Source organism: Eleutherodactylus coqui, chromosome 1 (genome assembly GCF_035609145.1).
Source record: "Eleutherodactylus coqui strain aEleCoq1 chromosome 1, aEleCoq1.hap1, whole genome shotgun sequence".
In the NCBI taxonomy this organism is placed as follows: Eukaryota; Metazoa; Chordata; class Amphibia; order Anura; family Eleutherodactylidae; genus Eleutherodactylus; species Eleutherodactylus coqui.
The window spans coordinates 228,069,576-228,092,346 of record NC_089837.1 but is presented as its reverse complement, the minus strand read 5'-3'; the positions used below and the strand labels follow the sequence as shown (position 1 = coordinate 228,092,346).

At 39.8% G+C, this 22,771-nt stretch overlaps 1 protein-coding gene across 1 annotated transcript in view; it reads right to left on the bottom strand.

The window, feature by feature from the left end:
* Window positions 1-22,771, bottom strand: part of SLC35F1 (solute carrier family 35 member F1) — a 357,501-nt gene that overhangs the window by 155,587 nt on the left and 179,143 nt on the right. Inside the window, exon 2 of the mRNA XM_066591135.1 lies at window positions 9,378-9,553. Within this exon, the coding sequence (XP_066447232.1) occupies window positions 9,378-9,553 (176 nt within the window). The remainder of the gene's footprint in view (window positions 1-9,377; window positions 9,554-22,771) is intronic.

The following is a 22,771-nucleotide window of genomic DNA, read 5'->3' as shown; positions in this document are numbered from 1 at the left end:
TATGTTTTGTTTAGCCTTAGAAACCACAGGGTGTCTCAAAAGTGCAGAAACATCCATATAGAATGAAAAAGATTTGACAGATAGTGATCCAGTATTGTATACGAACTGCAGGGGAACACTAGTTAAGCCATGTGACCAACATGCTGGCAATTTTGAATGGCGCCATCTTGGTTTTAATTCTATTTTTTCCAATGGGAAGGTAGGTGTGTGAAGTTTGAAGCTGGCAGAGAATTTCACCAGAAAAAACAATGGTGAGCTATAATTTGACATAATTTTATTTATGTCTCCTGCTTTAAACTGTTGGTTATATATTCCAAGTACTATAGTACCCTAATCTCTGGTTTAGATTACTGGTCATGTTTGATGTGGCATTCATCCACAATTTATTAGGGCAGCTACCACTGATCTCCATAATGGGAACAAAATGAAAAAAAGGTCTCTCTTAGATTCTGCACCCCAGTTTAACCACCTTCAATCAGATTATGGTTACTGAGGTTCCACTACCTGTAACAATTGTAACACTTATTTTTATATAGCTGCTTCTGAGAATAGGTAACTTTTAAAAAGAGGCTACAGCAATGACATAATATAATAGATATCTGCAGTATATATGCAGTACATTTTGTGTTTATTAACAAAAACTATTTACTGCCCTTTTAGTTCCGTTTAGTTCACACTCCATTGCTAAAGTTTAATGAAAAAAAAATCTGTTGCTAAGGAGAGTTCAAATTTGTAGTATGTGCATTCTCAGACAGTACAAGAGCTCTTGTTAGCTTGTACTAGTACATTTCTATCTATTCTTGTTCTCTTCTGACTGCAAACAAAAGTGCGAGATGAAAAGGGGAATACAAAAGTCAGATATTGAGCAATATTTTAGTAAAGTAAGCTTATAGGTGACAACTCCATAGAGAACTTCCTGTCATTATAACCAGGAGATATTTATCCACAATACAGGTCACAGTTTATAAGTCACAAAAAGACACAGGTCCTTAATTAAGAAACTTTTTAACCACTACTTCTTACGTACAGTATACATCTAGCTTTCCGTGTATCTGCTCCATTTTTGGAGGAGAACAACTGTAATAAAATGGAAAAAAAATTGATCTGTTTTTTCTCTGTTGAATTCAAGGGGCTTCAAAAAAATGGAAAGTCTTCAGTTTGCTTAAATTCCCTGAATCCAAAGTCACTAATCCCAAGTCACACACTTAAGACACAATAAACTGAGAATACAGACACTCATGCCCACTTAGGTTTGTTTTATTTAGCACTTATCTGTAATACATCCGCTCCTCATGTGTTTGGAAATTAATTCTGAACATGGTTTTCTACCAACTTATGAGTAAACCAGAGAAAAATCCAAATTTGTTTATTATTGACATGTCATGCGGAAGAATGTGGCACGGGCTAGAGAGAAATAAAATCATGTTATCAGTTTATAAGCGGATGCGGTCCTCCATAGATCAGAATAGGAATGGCACTGCCTGATTGTCAATTATATTATGTAGCATGTCAAATATGACACATAAAACATTGGGTATCAGGCGGACTTTTACCAAACACTGAACACCACCTAATGTACTACTACTCTTCGATTTCTTGTAGACGGTTTTGGAAAACCACAGCAAATATTCAAAATATTTATTACCAATTCATAAATTAGCCATCTGAATATGGGATCTGCGAAGCAAGTGACAGGGTATAGGTATTTCCCTTCTGAGATTCCTTTGTGGGATAATAGAGGACTCTCACATCTTTATAGGTTTTCGGATTCTAGATGTTGGATAGAGCATGGAATAATATCATAATAACATCTATCTATCTATCTATCTATCTATTTATCTATCTATCTCATATCTATCTATATATTTATCTATCTCATATCTATCTATCTATATATCTATCTCATATCTATCTATCTATCTATCTATCTTGGTAGTTTTCGAGCAACTACAACAGGCATATAATATACCCCAATCAAGCTTCTAATGGTTTCTTCAGCTATGTCACACACTATATGCCCAGTATCCTGACCTTTGTCCAACCCCATCAACCTATCCTTTGATTGTGATACTATGTATTCAAGGGCCTAAAGGATGAATTTCCTCTGTATATACTCATCATATTCAGTCTAAATTTTCAGCTATACACCTAAAAGCAGAGGATAAATGGAGATCCCTTGTTCTATCACTGACTAACGAGGATTGGTTTAATGCTATGAAATCTCATTTATCTCAATGTGGTTAGTGATATCATTCCCTATGAAAAATGTATCTTTAAAAATAGAAAATTGTGTCAAAATGTATTCAAACAGTTTCAGAATTAATATTTTGCTTCAAACATTAAATAAAATAAATATTTATAAAAAAAGAGAACTTATGTTGTCATTATTTACTGTTGACAATCAAAGAGTTTCTACCACACATGCTGATAAATCATAGGGGAGTAAGAATACACAGGAGGGTGATGAGAAAACATAAAGATCCGTATCGCTATAATAATCACAGTTTTTACCTAACATAACTGTGTGGTTGGTCTGTTAGGAATTGAAAAGCTTTTTGTGTAAAAATTGAACTACAAGAATTACACCATATTTCCCAAACCTTAAACCCCATCAGCTCTTTGTCAGGGGTTAGGAACAAGGCAAGTTGCCACAGGACCTTCAAGATGTAGTCATCACCTTATATAAGAATAATGGTAAAAAGTCAGACTACTCAAACTATTCGGGGATAATTTTGCTTTCCATCATGGGAATAATCCTTGCAAGGGTTCTCTTGAAGAGATTTGCCCTGACCATTGCTGAAAATATCATCCCAGACAGCTAGTGTGGCTTCAGAGCTAACAGGAGTATTACTAACATGATATTTGTTCTCTTATAGCTTCAAGAGAAATGTTGGGAACAAAACAAGGGACTGTAGGTGGCTTTTGTCAACACCGTGAGTAGGAAAGGCCTCTGCCAAATTTTGGCACAGCTGGAATGCCTTTCAAAATTTCTCAAGATGATCATCCAACTGCATGAAGACCAGCGAGGTTGTGTTCCACTCAGGGGCAGCGCTGCAATGTGCAACTGTTTGCTTTGCAGAAGCTGCCAGACAATTTAAGTCAGAGGTTAAAGAAAACAAAAGTTCTCTATCAGCCTGCAGTAAAACTACTGTCCTCCCTGTATCAGCATTAGGGAGTCAGAACTGAAGGCTGTCCAACAGTTCAGTTACCTAGGATGTATTATCTCCTCAGATGCCAAGATTTATAAAGAGATTGACAACAGACTAGCAAAAGCAAGAACAGCATTTGGCAGACTATATAAAAGATTATGGTTCAAGAAACACCTGAAGAAAGCACAAAGATCAATGTGTATAGAGCTCTCGAATCAACAGCCTTTTTTTATGGCTCTGAGTCATGGGTCATCTATCGTCATCATCTACAACTCCTCGAACTTCCATCAGCATTGTCTCCATACCATTCTTAAAATTCATTAGTACAACTTCACAACCAACATAAAGGCCTAAAACATGCGGAAATCGCCGATATTCAAGCTATGCTGTTGAAGAAACAATTACACTGTGTAGGACATATTTCCGGGATGGAGAATCCTTGTCTGCCCAAGAAAATACTGTATGGGGAGCTCAGAACTGGTCACCGAAACTGAGGGGCACTGCAGAAGAGGTATAAGGAAGAAATCTCTTGAAACCTGTAATATTGATCACAAGTGGTCTATTATAGCATCTGATAGCAGAGTTTAAAGGCACACCATGTACCAAGCTGCCTTCTCTTTTAAAAAAACCTTCGCCAGGTTGCTCTTGAGGACAAGAGAAAACGGGGAGAGAGCCAAGACATTTCAGCACCAAATTCAGGGCAAACTTTCATCTGCAATTGTTGTGGCCAGATTTCCTATCCCACATTGGATTAATCAGCCACTAGCAAGCCTGTAGTAGACATGGACACCCCTTACTTAAATCTTTATTTGCGAAGCCAAGCCATATTACTATACTACTACTTAGTGTACTTTCTTAATTTGTAACGTTAAATAATGTCATGCATTATTATTGATTCATTTACCTTCTTACATTTTATGTGTTGCACATAGCTTGAGAAAATGGCTTAGATAGATAGATAGATACATAGATAATGGATAGATGGATAGATAGATAGATAGATAATGGATAGATGGATAGATAGATAGATAGATAATGGATAGATGGATAGATAATGGATAGATAGATAGATAGATAGATAGGAGATAGATAGATATGAGATAGATAGATAGATAGATAGATAATGGATAGATGGATAGATAGATAGATAGATAGATAGAGAGATAGATAATGGATAGTTGGATAGATAGATGGATGGATGGATAGATAGATAGATAGATAATGGATAGATGGATAGATAGATGGATGGATGGATAGCAATTTAACGCAAGTCTAGTGAATGTAATAAAACAACAAATTAACTTTTTGGTATCACTCCCAAATAGTCTGACAACAAAAAAATGATTATGTTTAGTAGAAACATCCTGGAGTATAAAATCCAAAAGAAGAAAGTTTTCTTTAAAACCAAGGCCAGCAAAGAACTGAAAGTATACGATGACACAATTCATTTGCTTTTGTGTTCTGGAGTGGAAGTGAAGCCCATCTGCATGAAACAGGGGGACATTTCCTCATTGTGAAAAGCTCACGCTGAGTTAATTGAGGAACAGTGTTCTATCAACTAGTATTGCTTAGAACAGATGCCCGGCCTCACATTACTATGGAGTTGGCATTTCATTCTCGCGTTTTATGAGGTTTGATTAGTGAAATTCTCAATTGCTGCATCCCATTATCCCAGCTTAATCTTCAGTGTGAGACCATAATGCGGAAATGCATTGGCCGTTGGGTCTGCAAGTATACCAGAAAGATGTGGGGGATCATGAATATCACATTACTTTATTTACTAATGAAATTGCTCAGAAGAACAAATAGTGCACCGGTCTTATGGATTTTTCCCACTGTGAGGATAAAGCGCTATAAAGTCACAAAAACACCTAGGCGTTTTATAGCTAGAGGACAATAGGGACTATAAATCTGAAATACTGCGCTCTGGTTGTCTGCTTAACTTTTCTTTGTTATTATAAATCAACTTCACAGTGAAATTCAGCTGACAGCAGCCGTCACATAGTAATTTCATTTATATATTGATCTATAAGTCTGTACAATAAGGTTGATGTAATTATGATCTATAACTAGGGACTTCTTCATGAATTAGTGCAGATAGCATTATTGAAATCACTACATAGAAATAGCCATTAATTACACTTGATTTATTGAATAACCTGTTCCAATCTCTGGTAATAACACAATTTGCTTCTACTGACTGAATATACTGACAAAATTACAATTTGTTATCAGTTGCCAAACGCTAATTCAAGGTTGACAACCAATATGACTACTGTTCCTATAGTCACTCGAAAAAATGAGCTGTCCCAACTAAAAAGGAAAAAACCAACATTTTCATAAGAAAAGACATTATCAAAGTTTATCTACTCGGCAGCTTCTAATTTTCTAATGCCCATTTAAATGCTTTAAGTATATTGTAAACTGAGATGGGGATAATATTTAGGACAGATGTTTCTTTGCCCCACGGCGGCCATTGTGAAATATGTGCTGATGGTAAAGGGCTGGTTTCTGCTCCCTCGTATGGAGGCACAGTACATTGCAAACTCCAATAAAAGAAAGAGTTCAGAGAATCAGGTTGTGGAAAACAGTTACATACAGTTAGTCCCCTACTTGCGAACAGGTTCCGTTCCAGGAACCTGTTCGCACGTCCATTTGTTCGCAAGTCCGAACAAATGGTTGTATGGAGGGGATCGCGCGTGGATCCCGCTCCATACAATGTCGGGTACAGGCTGTTCTTACAGCGGACACCCGGCGGCAGCAGTTCGGACGAGCCGCGCCGCTTGTCGGAACTGTTACCACTTTAAATACCGCTGTCAGAGCGGTATTTAAAGTGTTAACATTTCTGCCGAGCGGCGCGGCTCGTCGGAACTGCTGCCGCCGGGTGCCCACTGTAAGAAACAGCCGGCACCTGGCGTTCAGGGGGCCTGTATAGTGTCCCGCGATGAGATCGCGGGACGCTGTGCGGTTGCTAGGCAGCTGGGGGCCTCCTGAAAGGCCTCAGGGCTGCCTATGCAGAGTGCCCATCAAGCACACAGTGCCCCGCGATCTGACCAGACAGGCTTCTATCAGGCTTGATAGAAGCCTGTCCTGTCCCTGCACAGTATGATGTAATGCCATAGCATTACATCATACAGTGCAGAACAGATTGTTTGCATCTTGCGAAGTTCGTAAATCGAACGTTCGCAAGTCGGGGACTATCTGTAGTATGTTAAGCCAAAAAAGACATGTTCATCCAGTTCAGCCTATTACCTACTATCCCTCTTGATGCAGCCCATTATCCTATTTGCCTGGGCAGCAGCTGCCTGACGCTGGTTGCTCCAGTTAAGTTTACAGTTAACTAAAAAAGCCCAAGTTATTTTCCATGTCAGTTTTGCCCAGTGGTTTCCCACTTAGTGTGTAATGGTGACATGTATTTCGCCTGACCATGTACATAACCCCAACTCATCCAGATCCATGTCAACTGCATTCTGTTCTTTCTTGTGTTAATTACTTTAGTTTTGTATCATCTGAAAGTATTTTGATATTTTACTATGCAATCCTTCTACCACATCATTAACAAATATATTAAAAAGAATAGGCCCCAATAATGACCCCCTGTAGTACCCCACTAGTAATGGTGACCCAATCAGAGTATGTACCATTATTATCCACCCTCTGCTTTCTATCCTTGAGCCAGTTGCTTATTAACTTACACACATTCTCACCCAGACCAAGCATTCTCACTTTATATACCAACCTTTTATGCAGCACAGTATCAAACGCTTTGGAAATTTCCAGACATACAAGATCCAGTGACTATCCCTGTTCAGTCTGGAAGTTACCCCCTCGTAGAAGCTATTGGTTTGACAGGAGTGACCACTCATAAACCCAGAAAGTCAATGAGGGCACAGCAGCACTCCTAAACAGACGCCACTGCTTAGTGGGGGTGCGAAAAGTAAATCACAGTGCACGCTTCAGCTGAGTCCAGACTTCAATGGGCTCAAACAATGCAGTCCATAGATGAGTGTGAAGCAGCACAGAAAAATAAGTAGAGGAAGTAAAAAGTTGTTCACCGCATTCTTCTTAGAGTATAAAACATACTTAGCTTTATTGAAACATCCAGGTAAAAAGGTGGCAGAACAGCAACGTTTCGACTGATATAACAGCCTTTTTCAAGCTTAATGCCAAAGACAACAAACTCCATATTCATAAAACATACAAACCAATCAAAGACCCACATAGAAACACCCCCTCAATTACATACATGTGATAGGGTCGCTGGAGAGAGCGTCACGTGAGTGAACAGCTGAGGACAACAAGTGCAGGAGCCTTGTAACTATAGAAGTCATACCGGAGGCGTCCCCGACGCGTCATCAATGGGAGTCCGGCCATACTCCACTGCGGCACATATTGCGAGATCCACCGGTCTCGCGCATGCACAGAGCGCTGCCGCCGGGGAGAGCCCAGACTGGATGTGTCATGGGTGGGAGGAGCCTTCATACCGGCATATGGATTGTATGCAATAAAGAATAATGCGCGGAATGGGACATCCCCGCTATTCACAAAGACTATCTAATCTAAATGGCCATAGAAATATTAATATAATACAAACAGAGACCAGGCATAATGTCTGTAAGGAAAGAAAATATAGAGAGAAATATATGAAAAAACTGTGGGAAAGAAAATGATGCATAACAGGATACGAAATAAGGGAATAATTGATAAATAACCAGAGAGAAGGGGGGAATTAGTGGGGCAATATAAAGTGCACCAAAACCTTGTGCACTATAGCCCTACATATAAACCCCATAATGTCCATATCAATATATATATATATATATATGACTATAATTGATGGAGAGGACTTGTTGTGTCGCAGACATAAGTCACGACAACCCTTAGCAAACAGTTTAAACAAAGGAAAATCATTATTCCATGAAGCATCCTTATTAACAAAAATATGGAAAATAATCATAAAACAAACTTGCAAACATAATGAATAATGCACTAGTCAAACGTGTGGCCAAAAGAATATATAGAGTCTCCGCACTGTATGGTTCTCAGCTTTACCGCTGTGAGCATCTCATAAACCCATGCTGATATGGAGTTATACGGCTATTTTCCTTGATGTACTACAGGATAGCATACAGTATCTTAGAAACCTTTCAAATATTTACCCACAATAGAAGTAAGACTTACCAGCCTGTAATTTACAGATTCACATTTTGCCCCTTTTTGAATATTGGCTCCCCTTTGAAGGCACCCATAATGGTGATGTGGCCCGATGTGAAAATGAGTTTGACAACCTGTATTAGGTCTACAGGCATGAATGAACTACCCATACTCTGGATACGCCATAAAGTATTTGGACCCAGAACCTTCTCATTATGCAGCTTCCCCATATTACCTGGGCCAATCAGAGAAATGTTGTCCTTGGAACACATTTAAGACAAGACGCAAAGCACACCTGTTCAGCTTAGAGTTTGAGGGCAAATAATACACTTACCCTCTACACGGGACATTAGAACAAATTGATCAGTTTACTCTTGGACTGTGCTTTGAGTCCTTTGTCACAAGAGCACATTACAAATTATTGTAGAAGCTGTTTAGGGTACTTGGATAGCTAGCACTAAGATGTGACCTCAGCGCCTAGTCAACATGTTCTGATTGTTCCCTAGCCAATCACTAAAAGTGGCAGCAGGAAAATGTCTACAACCTGAGAGTTTGTGCCTAGAACCATTGTTTGTGGTCAGTTAGACCACACATAGGTCTGGAACAGTAGATCAGCTGGGGAGCCCGAGCAATCAGCTGATCTGTCACCCACTGTCAGCACTGGGATACACAGGGGTCAGAATGGAAGCTGCTGCTCTGCCCACTGTGTAGTAATTAACACAGGCAGCCACTTCCGCTCAGACCCCTACATATCCTGGCGCTGACAGTGGGCTCCTGATCAACTGATTGGCTATGATCTGGAGTGGTGGACCCCAGCCAATCAACTATTGATGACCTATGCAGTATTTTGCATGGAAAACCCCTTTATTCATTTCACATCAACAGTGATCCCTCACTCTGTATATGGATAATTCATGAAGTCATCTCTGTGCTGCAATTTTCAACTGTAATTCTTTATCTTTTTAAGATTTTTTGCTCTGGTGAAAGCATTACATTATGACTGTAATAAAGTGAAAATAGCACATTTCTGTTGGCATTTGAAAAATTCATTGAGAATGTATAGCTAGCACTTACCTTGTCTTACAGCCAAAGTGGTTGTATAAACCAAGAATAGTAGGATGTAGTTAAGAAAACTCTGAAAGAGTGGTGTGTTGGCATGGAAATCCTCTGATAGGTATTTACTTGTAAGTCTGATGCCACATAGAAGCAGAGCTAACACCTGGCCCAGGGCTATAGACAACAGCATTTCCCTGTGAAAACATATACAAAATCATTTAGAAATGCTTACTGCTAGAGCAGTTTAGGTAGATGTATACTTTTATCAATACTGACAAAACAAAACAGGGCAAGATTGCAAAACATTCTAAATTAAAATTTTGAAATGTGAATAGCTTCGACAATTATAACTGGTATTATAACATAAGCCAAGAGATGAGTCCATCTTATAGAGAGTTGGTTGCTACATGGTTTCTAATACAATCTGATATTGCCATGTGCTGCTTTGGTGGATGCAGGGGAAATGCCTTTTTATATGCCTGCACTGAAATGAATGGGAGATCATGTAATAGACGTTCAAGCCGAGTCCGACACAACTTTGACCAACAGAGTAAATTCCTCAGCATATTATTTTACTGCACAGTATACGCCTGAACACAAAACCCTCAAAGCAATGCTGGAATTGTGTTTTTCTCATTGCATCCCAAGTCAACATTTCTGGTACGACGGTATTAACCCCTTTAGTGGTATGCCCGGAAAATCTCCGGGGTTTGCTGCACTGACCATGCAGTTAAAATTGTTATAATGTATTCTTTCATTACAAAAAAATGTTGCAATGTGATTGTTGCATTCCTTAATAAATACTTGTGAGATTAAATTGCATTGTTGACTTATTTGAAAAACCTGCCCTGTGAGACATGACATGGTAATAATATACCTGCCACTGAAGGGGTCAATAGTAAGAGTGGCCCCTTAGTGGCACCCACAGTAATATTTACTCTTTGTGGCCTCATAGTAGTAGAACTCCCTACAATAATAGTGCTACCTTTTGTAGTCAGCGCAGTAATAATTCTCTGTTTATGGCCCCCACTATAATAGTGCTCACTTTATGGCCCCCACAGTAACGTTTCCCCCTTTGGCAACCCACAGTAATAGTACTCCCTTTGCGGACCTCACAGTAATGGTGCTCCGTGGTAATAATGCTCCCTTTGTAGTACCCAAAATAATAGTGCTCCCTTAGCAGCACTCATAGTAATAGTGCTTTTTTCTTGCCCCCACAGTAATAGTGCTCCCTTTGGTCTCCAGAATAGAATTGCCACTCTCCTTGTGACCCCACCGTAATAGTACTCCCCTTGTGGTGCCACAGTGATAGTGTTCTCTTTGTGCTCCTGCCTTCCCTGTTATTCTCTGCCCCCACTGTGAATAATTAATGATGCTTTTTCACACAGCTCCTGGTAACATAGTATGCAAGGCTGAAAAAAGATACATGTCCATCCAGTTCGGCCTATTAGCCTCTCAATGTTGATCCAGCGGAAGGCATACAAAACTCTGAGGTAGAAGCCAATTTTTCTAATTTTAGGGGGAAAATCTTCCTTCCCGGCTCCAAATATGTCAATCAGAATAATTCCTGGATCACCTACCCTTCTGTAGTAATTAGTGACTATAACACGTAATACTGTAATGCTCAAGAAAGGCGTCCAGTCCCATAGTCTCACTGCTCTTACAGTAAAGAACCCCTTTCTATGTTGGTGTAGAAACCTTTTTTTTCTCGAGACGTAGAGAATGCCCCCTTGTTACAGTCACAGTCCAGGGTATAAACAAATCATGGGAGAGATCTTTGTATTGTCCCCTGATATACATAGCTATGCGGTCACCCATTAGCAGTCTTATTTTTGAAACTAAATAACCCCAATTTTGATAAACTCTGGGTATTTTAGTCCCGCCATTCCACTTATTAATTTAGTTTCCTGCCTTTGAACCTGCTCAAGCTCTCATATATCTTTCTTGAGTACCGTTGCCCAAAGCTGTTTAGAATTTTCCCATATGTGATCTGACCAGAGATTTGTGAAGAAGAAAAACAATGTTTTCGTCATGTGCCCACAGACCTCTTTTGATGTACCCCATGATCCTATTTGCCTTGACAGTAGCCGCCTGACTCTGGTTGCTTAAGTTTAAGTCAGTTAAGTTTACAGTAAAAAAAATTCACAAGTCCTTTTCCATGTTAGTGTTACCCAGTGGTTTCTCATTTAACATGTAATGGTGACATGTATTTCCTTTGCCCATGTGCATAACCTTACGTCTATCAGTACCAAACCTCATTTGCTACTTTGCTGTCCAAATTATCTATATCAATTTTCAACCTTATACTGTCCTCTGTTGTGTTAATTACTTTACATAGTTTTGTATCAAATGCTTTATTGATATTTTACTGTGCAATCCCTCCACTACATTGTTAATAAATATATATAAAAAAAGAATAGAGCCCAGTACTGCCCCCTGTGGTACCCCACTAGTAATGGTGACCCGATAAAAGTATGCACCATTTATAACCACTCTCTGCTTTCTATCACTGACCAGTTACTTACCCACTTACACACATTCTCGCTCAGACCAAGCATTCTCATTTTATATACCAACCTTTTATGTGGCACAATATCAAACGCTTTGGAAAAAACAAGATCCTATGACTCTTCATAATCCAGTCTAGAACTTACCTACTCCAAGCTGATCAGATTAGTTTGACAGGAGCAACCCCTCATAAATCCATGTTGATACTGAATTATACAGCTATGAGGGTACTCCAGGATAGAATCTCTTCGAAACCCACAATAGACTTAAGACTTACCAGCCCAGGTTCGCTTTTTGACTCGTATTTGAACACCTGCAACATATTTGCTATGCGCCAAACAAGTCAATCAAATCCCACTGCTATAGAGGCTGTTAATATAAGAAACAAAAGTCCATCTATCACATTAATTAATTTCCTTAGAACCCAGGGGTGTATGTCATTGAGACCCTGCGCCTTGCCTATTTTACTCTTTTTAAGATGGCTCTGCACTTCTTTCTTTAATGGAGGATTTAATTTTTCATTCTGCAGTTTACCTGACATTTCCTGAGTGAATATACTGGCGAAAAAAACTAACAGATTTGCTTTCTCTTTTTCACTCCTACATTCTTCCCTCATTACTTTTTAAAGGGCCAACACCTTCAGTTTTAATCTTTTTACTATTCATAGTTGAAGAACAGTTTAGGGTTAGTTTTACTCTCTTTGGCAATATGATTTTCTTTTTCCACCTTTGCTGCTTTTATTTGCTTTTTACATTATTTTTTTGCCTTATAGCTTCTTAGTGCCTCTTCGCTGCCTTCTTGTTTTAGTGGCCTAAATGCTTTATTTTTGTTGTTTACTGCCCCCTTTACATCTATATTGACCACATTGTTTTTCTCCTATTCCTAACTTTTTTATTTTCTGTAAGGTATGAACCGCTCACAGACAGTTTTTAAGATGGTCTTAAAAACCTCTTGTTTGTACTTATTTTTGAGGACATTGTCCCAGTCAACAAGGTTATGAACATCTCTAAACTGGCCGATCTTTACCTTCCTAAAGTTTAGTATTTTTGTAGCCCCCTGATAAAAATTTTTATTGAAAGTGGCAAGTGGAAATTGATAATATTATGGTCTATTTTTTCCAGGTGCCCCCCAACTTGCACCTCTGTTATTCTGCCAGATCTGTTTGTTAATATTAAGTCCAAAATGGCCCTCCCTCTAGTTGGGTCCTGTACAAGTTGGGTAAGGTAATTATTTTTAGTTATCAACAGAATTTTGTTTTCCTTTATGAGATCCACAGGTTTCGATTTCCTAGCGTATATCCGAATAGTTTAAGTCGCACATAATAATTACTTGATTGTGATTTGCTGCTTTATCTATAGGACTTATTAATAGATTTTCAATAGCTTCTGTTATATTTGGTGGTCTATAGAGAACCCCTTTGAAGATTTAGGTTTTTTTTCCCTCCATGTATTTCTACTCATAGAGACTCCACGTGTTCATTTCTCTTACATATATCATCCCGCCTTTGTCCAACCATGTCTCCATTATTCCTGTCATCATAGTTTTTCTCGGTCATTATTATAAGTTAATATACTTCTATCATTAATCAATATACAATTTTAAAGGTTTTTAGTTACCTTTTATTTAAGGATATTGCTATTAACTGCTCTGCCAGTTCCAGCTGTACTAACCCCCCCCCCCCCCCCCGCCCCACTGCTACACACCCATTTTTAATATTTAGTCTGAGATCACTGTTTATAGCACACATGTCAAACACAAGATCCATGGTCACCTCATTTTATGCAGCCTGCCAGGCTGTGCAGCAGCCTAATAGGCATTCTACGCACCCAGCTAGCAGCTCCAGCCCATAGGGCTGATGAGGCCCTCAGTGAAAAGGAGTTTCACACCTCTGGTCTATACTATCCTCCCCTCTATCTCTCTGGCTGCCCTCACATTCTCCTACCCTATCTCTGCTGCCTGAGAGCAGGAAATACTAGGGAACAGAAGAAAAAAAACAGAAACCTGATGGAATGGAAGCAAATGGAAGTTTTTCTATTTGCTTTCTGTTTTTTGAAACCCAATTGAAATCAATGGGGTAAAAATTGGATCTTTTTTTTTTTAGTTTTATTTCAGTTTTTCTCCTCCAAAAATGAAGCAGAGAGATGTATACCCTAAACTGAGCCCTAAAGCAGGTGTTAGATCATCTTAATTATTTTCATTTTACGGTGGTTGTGGATGGGGTGGAGGGTGCCAAAAAATCCTGCATAGGGTGCCAACTAACGAAAGGCCAGTCTTGCATGAGGCATTGTAAAATGCAATAAAACCGTGGGCAATTTAAAAGTTTGAATGGTTACTTGGTAGCTTTATATGCCATAAGGAAACCATGAAAGCACAGTACATTTACAATAAAACTGTGATTTTATCACAACTCACTGGGAAAGCCAATAGCTTAGCTGTCATTCCTTTCTCCACTTTGGCAGTTCATACATTCAGGAGATTTTACAATGAAGAAAGCACTTTCTATGATAAAAAGAATTAGAAATCTGTGGTCCATGAAAGGAATGGCATTTAGAGAAAAAAAGATATTCAACAAAGCCTATACTATTTAATGTCCAAGATAACAAGTTATCCCCATCCACAGTAGGGGATAACTTGGTGAAACTTCCACCGATCAGCTAGGAGATAACTAGCTGTTCGGTGGAAGTTTCACCACTGAGACCCCCACTGATCTTGAGAACAGAGGTCTTGGGTTCCCCCTGCAGTGACGTGAGAATGAATGTAGCACTGGACAAGTTTGGCTCCATTAATTTCAATTTTGTTGACTGTAACGACTGCCTGCTTGCTGCTCAGCTATCTCTTGCAGTCCTACTGAATGTGAATGGCGTGTCACCATGTTTGTACGACCAGTAAGCTTGCAGTGAGGAGGATGGGGGACATGGAGTATGGGATAACTTGTGATCCTGGTCCAGCCCCTTTAATTTACTTACAGTACCTGATGTTACGAATACTAGTTAAGCCCCTTTCACATCTTTGCTGGGGTTTCAAGTGATTTCCATTGTTTCGCTCTGTCCTTGGAGCTGAACTACGATAATTCCAGAACCGCTGGATCTGGTAGATGTCAGTGCTCCCAAACGGACCCAATTGATTATGATAGGGTTCATCCAGTTTATGGCATTCTGATTGGCAATTTGCTAGATGAATTAGTGCAGCATGCTACGCTGGTTTATCTGGGATTTGCTCTGCCTGAGACTCCAAACGGAACCTCCGATGCAGATGTGAATGGGCCCTTACTGTAACAAACCTATTATAATTCACAATCCCAATTTACTGAGACATATAACAGAGTGGTATGTGGAATAACAATGTTTGGCAGCGTTTCACTGTCAGATGAATACAAATGATATTTTATGCCCATATTCACAATCTGTAATTTTCTCATAAGTGTTTTGCTTTCTTGTCAGACTGCTATTTTCTGTTATTGAAACAAACACGTTTTGCTACAATTAAAACGTCTGTATCATTAGAGAAATAAAAATGTAACAACTTCTGTGCTAACAAGCTGGATATGTCTCATGTTGTGTGCACCCCTGTATGATGTGCAGTGAGCTTCAGTGAAGTATTCCGGGCAACAGAGTTCTTTTTACTGGATGAACCATATCTAAAAGTGCACCTGAAAGATGATCTGCAAAACTTTACTAAATTAAAGTCACAGAACAACATCAAAGTGAGTTTTTAGTTTTAAAGATATTTTAGAGCATTCTACATTATGCCACAAGCAACAAATTACATGCAGCATTAAATCTAAGTTAAGTCTAAAACAACTGAAACTTCATATACACTGTGGTTTTGTGTGTGTATGTATATGCCATTGGTACATAACTTACAGTCCAGAACTCCTACTAATTTCAATAACTGGTGATAACAAATTCGCAGGCCGTTCTCCACTAGGATCCAGGACTTTAGCCATTTTTTAGGATTTAATTGGTATCAATGGCAGTTTCCCCACATATCGAGGTTTTATGACTTATCTTAGTGACATGTCATGAGACACTTGTAGGCTTTCTTGTTATACAGGGTGATTCTCTTGCTAAGAAACTCAAACATTCCTGAATAACTTTTTAATTTTGTATAGAACGCTATGAAAATTGACATAGCGGAAGATAGGAGCAGATTTCTGATAACTGTCTAAAAGAGAAACTGCTTTTGTTTCTTATAGCAACCAATCACAGATCAGCTTTCATTTTTCAAGAGCGCAGATTTTGTTGTAAACAGTCTCATAAATCTGTCCCTATATCTATCGAACCATCAGACTACTCAACTAAGTAGACTATACCCATGACATTGTAACGTAACCATCAGCCTGGGTTCACACAGGGCGGATTTGCCGCGGTTTTTCTGTTGCGGTTTTGCCGCAGAAGAACTGCTTCTGCGGCAAAACCGCTTCAAAGGTTAATTTGGGCTTGCGGATTTTGCTGCGAATTTTCGCAAGCGTTTTTTTCCGCAGCGCTTTTCTCCTTTTGTCATGTATTTGGTGCGGTTTTGGCTGCGTCCATAGAGGTCTATGGACAAAAAAGCGCTGCGGAAAAGACCAAAGAATGAACATGCTGCATCTTTTAAAACCGCGACGCAGCTGCATTTCCGCACTGCGGCTGTGCGGAAAAAATCCGTCCTGTGAGAACAGCTTTTTGGCAAATCTCATTTGTGCTGCATTGCACTGCAAACGCAGTGGTTTTGCTGCAGTGCGGATATGCAACGGCAATCCGCGGCAAAACCGCGGCAAATCCTCCCCTGTGTGAACCCAGCCTCAAACAGCTGGTTTGGAAAAATTTGTGGCTGCCCAGATCACCAAACCTGACGCCACCTAGTTTCTTCTTTTGTGGTTTTCTGAAGGGTAGCGTATACAGCAATAAGACGTGAAGAACTAACACCTTCAATGACACAATATGGTGGTAGGTCACTGCCATTATCAATGTAACTTTATCAGATGTCTTCACTAATATGGAGGCTCACATACAAAAATGCTTGGATGTTGGATGGGCCATTTTCAGCATATACTCTGGACAGACCTTGTGTTGCAACATACTAGGCAAATACGTGCCAGTTTTCATAGGGAACCAGGCAAGAATTAAAATGGTATTGAAAAATGTTTGCGTTTCCTAAAGAGAAAATCACCCTGTATAATTATTGGCCAAACCACTGTCAGCCTCACAGCTGTCAATAGTAGGTATGTTTGGGAACTCTGTGGCACATATAATTTTAATGCACTAGAGATGATCATCTTCTAGATACTCTTGACAGCACTTATCTTCTGTGAAAATAAAGGGATCTCACATAAGATTCAACCTATCTGATGTCACGTTACAGCCAGCACATGGTCAAGTCTTTGCCAGCACACCTTTGTTTCTATGTATTCTATTCTGACTAGTTAGAGTTAACATCTCCTGTGTTCAGGTAATTAGTCTTGCAGCTGTCAGCAAGGTGTGGCTGGTGATTGACAATTCTGTCAACCAGTCAGCTTCTCCCTCTTCCCTATATAATCCAGCTTTGCCTGGCTGGAGCTGCTGATGATCTTCAGTGTTCCCTGTGCAGTCAGCCTGCTCAGAGCTCCTGTGTGTCTGGCTCTTATTTTCTGGTTTGTTCTCTGTTTGTCTGGTATTCTTTTGTTCTTGTCTTTTAGTTTTTGTTAGTCTTTGTTTGTGCCTTGGTTATCAGTACTCTGGTTCCCCTTGGACCATCGTCCAGTCCTCGTGGAAAAAAGTGGGGTCATCCCTTGCGGGACGCTAGCTCCGCTGCAAAATCTGTTCAGTCTGGGGGGTTCAGAGTGCCCCACTCTGTTCATTTCCCCACTTTTCTGTTCATTCTGCATCTAGCCACCCATATAGCAAGGTTGTAGTCCATCCTAATTGCTCCTGTACCACATTTTTCCAGGGTCCTGTTGGCAGTCCAGGACGAACGTAACATCTGATCTTTTGTTTCTTAATATCAGACTTTGGGACAAGTGTGATCAGGCTAATAAACATCTGCTTGGATATGGAATATATTGTGCTCCAAAGGAATGTTTTAATTTTTGTTATGGAACTTAAATATGAAATATGTTTTATTATAGTAGAAATGCATAATTTAATTAAAATAGAATACCAGATAGCTTATAATGTAACTCCTAAAACGGACTATGATGGCCTTAAATTTTATGTAAAAAAAACAGCTTATTAAGTATTGCAACTATCCTAATGCTTTGCTTCACTTTCTCACCATTTTCAACTTATCATTTGTTACTGAATACGAACCTTCATTATTTACTTCTAGGAGATGAAAATGTATACATGTATAAGAGCTCACTGGTCACCACAGGACCAGGACAAATGTGCATCCCCTGGAAATAATCATATGTTTCTTAGAAAGTTGCAGAACATTTCATTATGCAGTGGATAAGCTTTATTTACATACAACAAAAACATCTTCAAGCATTTGGACCAAATTTGCATTGTTTTGAGATATGTGGCAGCTCTTCACAGTATGGTGTCTGCGTAAATGTAGATTCCGAGAAACTGCGCTTGAAACTATGCTGTGCTAGGCTAAAGAGTAAGCAGAAAAGAATGAACAACAACTACAAAGATCCAGTATATCAGGTCACATCTATACATAGATATTCACCGGGGACACAAAGCACTGAAGTTAGCTTTACAATAAATTATAAATGAGAGGTTCCTAGGAACACAGACTTTTAGCAAAGTGAGGGGAGAGCACTTTTACAGTGAATCTGTCATATTGTGACAGCAGTATTGCAGCTTCAAACAATCCTGGATTTTTTTATATCCTGCCAGCTCCTGTGTATTTCATAGAAGAGACAATGAGAGATGTTCTCACTGCAATATGGAGAGAGCAGCACTAGGAAAGAAGAATTTATAATCGCACTTCCAGAAGGAGAAAAACGGATCTCTTCACTTCTTATTGTAGTCCGCTACAATTACCAATGCTCTAATTTACAATACCCATGTATTCAGCTATGATATCAAATTCACTTTTTTGCTGCAATCAATAAATCGCTATCTCATCGCAAAAGAAGCAATTTGGTGAACACTCTCATATGCTGTTTGGGTTCCCTGTACATGGCTCTGGAAACTATTCTGCACTAGCAGCACCAGAGATGCGATATATTTAAAGTAAAGGCCCATTTACATGGGACGAATGTCAGGCAAGCGATGCCCGACACTAGTCCCTGCATATACTTGCTCCCGTGCTCTTACACAGGAGTAAATATTGCTGGATCGCTCACAGCACGGCCAGCAGGAAGGCGGGGTGGCTAAAGGAGAGGTCCTTTCCTCACGCCCCCCACCCTGCCCCTCTCTATTCACTTTAAGCAGCAGCCATTCAGTACTGAACAGCGGCTATTTACACTGAACAGTCATCATTCAGGATTTTAAGCAGCTTAAATAGCACAGGAGCAAGTATAAGCGGGGACGACTGTCCGGCATCGTTTGTATCACTAGTTGTATACTTTTAAAAGGATTCTTCACTTTCACTATTCAGTGTGGCTCACACCATTTATCATATTTGAAAGTTGCTTGCAAGCTACAGTCTTCCTGTTGTTGAGTGCTCGTTATCCTAACAATATGTCTCTTTATGATGTGATACTCGCTAAGGCTAACTATCTGCCCGCTCATGTCTAAAGATTCGGGTGCCGGCGGCAGACGAGGAGCGGCGGGGAGGAATGGAGGGGAGATCTCTCTCTCACTCTCTTCCCCCTGCTCACCGCCGCAACTCACTGCTCACCCGCACCGGCAGCCGAATCTTTAGACACGAGCGGGCAGATACTCAACTAAGGCACTACTCACTCAAGTAGTTAGCCTTAGCGAGTATACTCGCTCATCTCTAGTTACAGTCATGTTTTAATGTAAAAATGTATAATTTAAAAAAAACTACATTTTATGATATCTACACTGTTGCTTCAAATCAATGAAAGAAAATGTAGTAGTGTTATATTTGTATGACATTAAAGATTGATTGTGCAGAACATCCGACATGCAAACAAAATTATTAACACATTGTGAGAAATAAATCTGGTGAATTTGCAAGCAAAATGCCTTGCAGCATGTCCTACCTCCTATAATGTAGTCCTGCTAATACCATTCTAAGAAACGAATTAGGCATTTGATAACTTCACAGTAACTCATAGTAGAGTTGTGATGAAAGCACATCATTGCCTGGCTTCCACAAAGTGATCTATGTAAAATTCAATAGATGCACCCTAGACATATGACTGCTCAAACATTCACTAAGTCACTAAGTTGGTGCTGCCAGGCAATGTGTAACTAACTAAGGCCTTCTTGGCAAATATTACCAGGATTACTGTATATAATAGATGAAGGTGAATTCAAAAAGTACAATTATAGTAGGAATCATATCCTTGTGTATTTTTGGCAAATTGGCAGGAAAAAGCAATTAACCTTTGAAAGGCAACCTGGCAGTGTTCGCATAATGCAATGCTCATTCCGCGATTAGTTCTAAAATAAAGAATTTGCAGTACAGTGAATAGTCAGACGGAATATAGTTCTCTTGAACTTGTAAAATATTATTTTGCATGAGGCTTTTGACACCAAATGTAGAGCGATCTCTACAAATATTGTAAAATTATACCATTCCCAAGCAAAAAAATAAGTCCAAAAGATGTCATATTAGGGACTGCAATGATCATTCAGATTGCACCTGCATAATGCAAGCTCATGAAATATATATATATACCACTCGCTCCAATTTTATTTTATGTATTTTCATTTTTCTCTTATGACAATAGATGTTAGCTTGCACAATACCGCATTGTAGTTTTTCAGATTTTAAGAGCTCTAGTAGTTATATTTGTGAAAGAACATATTCATACCCACACACTAGAGCAATGTCCCCACCAGTGCTCCGGAGCTCTATGTGGATCATGGATTCCCTTCTTGTGGCTTCCAAGTTCTAAATGCTATTGTGCACTAGCAGCAGAGATTTGTCAGTGTCGATTAAACTTAGCACTAGGTACAAAGTCACTTAAAGGGGTTGTCCCGCGCCGAAACGGTTTTTTTTTTTTTTCAATACCCCCCCCGTTTGGCGCGAGACAAACCCGATGCAGGGGTTTAAAAAAAACAAACCGGATAGTACTTACCCGAATCCCCGCGCTCCGGTGACGACTTACTTACCTTGCGAAGATGGCCGCCGGGATCTTCACCCACGGTGGACCGCAGGTCTTCTCCCATGGTGCACCGTGGGCTCTGTGCGTTCCATTGCCGATTCCAGCCTCCTGATTGGCTGGAATCGGCACACGTGACGGGGCGGAGCTACGAGGAGCAGCTCTCCGGCACGAGCGGCCCCATTCAGAAGGGAGAAGACCGGATTGCGCAAGCGCGTCTAATCGGGAGATTAGACGCTGAAATTAGACGGCACCATGGAAACGAAGACGCTAGCAACAGAGCAGGTAAGTGAATAACTTCTGTTTGGCTCATATTTAATGCACGATGTATATTACAAAGTGCATTAATATGGCCATACAGAAGTGTATACCCCCACTTGCTTTCGCGGGACAACCCCTTTAAAGGGAGCTTGTCACTATTGTTGCTCCTCGTGATAAGCCAGGCAATAAAATAAGTCAGATGTTTGCTAAATTGGATCGGATCATCCCAATCCCAATGTTAGCAAAAATCACAAAGATACTGCCTGTCTCCATTTTTAATAGAAAGGACTGGTGGGTTGGCTTAGAACTGCTGCCTTGCAGTGCTGGAGTTCTAGGTTTGAATTTGACTTTGATGGGAGTTTGAACCTTGGACCCCACCACTGCAAGGCAGCAGTGTTAACCACCACCACTTATGTGTGCTATGTACACAATTTTGTAGCGTCAATGGGAAAAATGTAGCATTGTGTTGCTGCTACCCGCGATTTTCTCACAAGAGAGTTGGGGGACTTATTAATGTTAAAATCGCATTGCACAATAATTGCATGTTTGTGCTATGTGATGCGATAAACAAGAAGGCTGCATAGGGAAACATGGGCTACAAAACAACGTCTGGCCTCGTTCACACAGTCTACAAAATAGAGTATGCCGTGAGTCTCGCAATGTAGCAGGCTACAAAATATCGCTCATGTGAAAGAACCAATTGGAAGCCATGAGCTTCACATACATGCGCTTTGTGGCAATGATTTTTGCAGCGAGATTTTGTACCCCGAGTGAAAGAGGCTAGGGCTACCACACACTTGCGTTTTTTTTTAACGCTGCCTTATGGCTGCATTTTTTTACGCGAATGTCAATGGGACTTTCTAATGTTAAAAACGCATCAGAAGTTTGTGTTTTGCGATTTTTGTGCGATGCATTTTTAACATTAGAAAGTCCCGTTGACATTTGCATTAAAAAAAAAGGTGTGTGGGAGCCCTTACAGACATCTATATAATGATAATATGACCTAAAGCCTCTTTCACACATACTGGAATTTAAAGCAGAATTGCAAGTAGAATTAAGCCATTTTCAATTCTATATCAAAATCCACATATTAGATATAGAGATTTTGGTGCGGAGTTTTCTGCTTGGCACTAAAATTATGTCACGTGTAAAAGAACCCTTATAGGGCACTTGGAAGGTGGTTGTCACTTTGAGATAAAAACTGCATGTGAGAGCAAGTGATAGATGGAGCTTTCCATGAAATATTGATCCCTTTGTGCTTCAAACGTTCCAAATGCTTACCTGATATGTGACAAATACTAGATTGTGCGTGCCCTACCTCTGGGACCCTTATGGATGTCAAGAATGTGGAACCTTAGGAAAAGTCAAATTTTGAGGAAACTCTTAAAGACCACATTGAGTTGCTGAAAAAGATAACTTGTGCGTAGTTGGTGCACACATATCAAACTCACACAAAATGTACAAGTTTGTCTTTAGAAATCTTCCCGAACTGTTC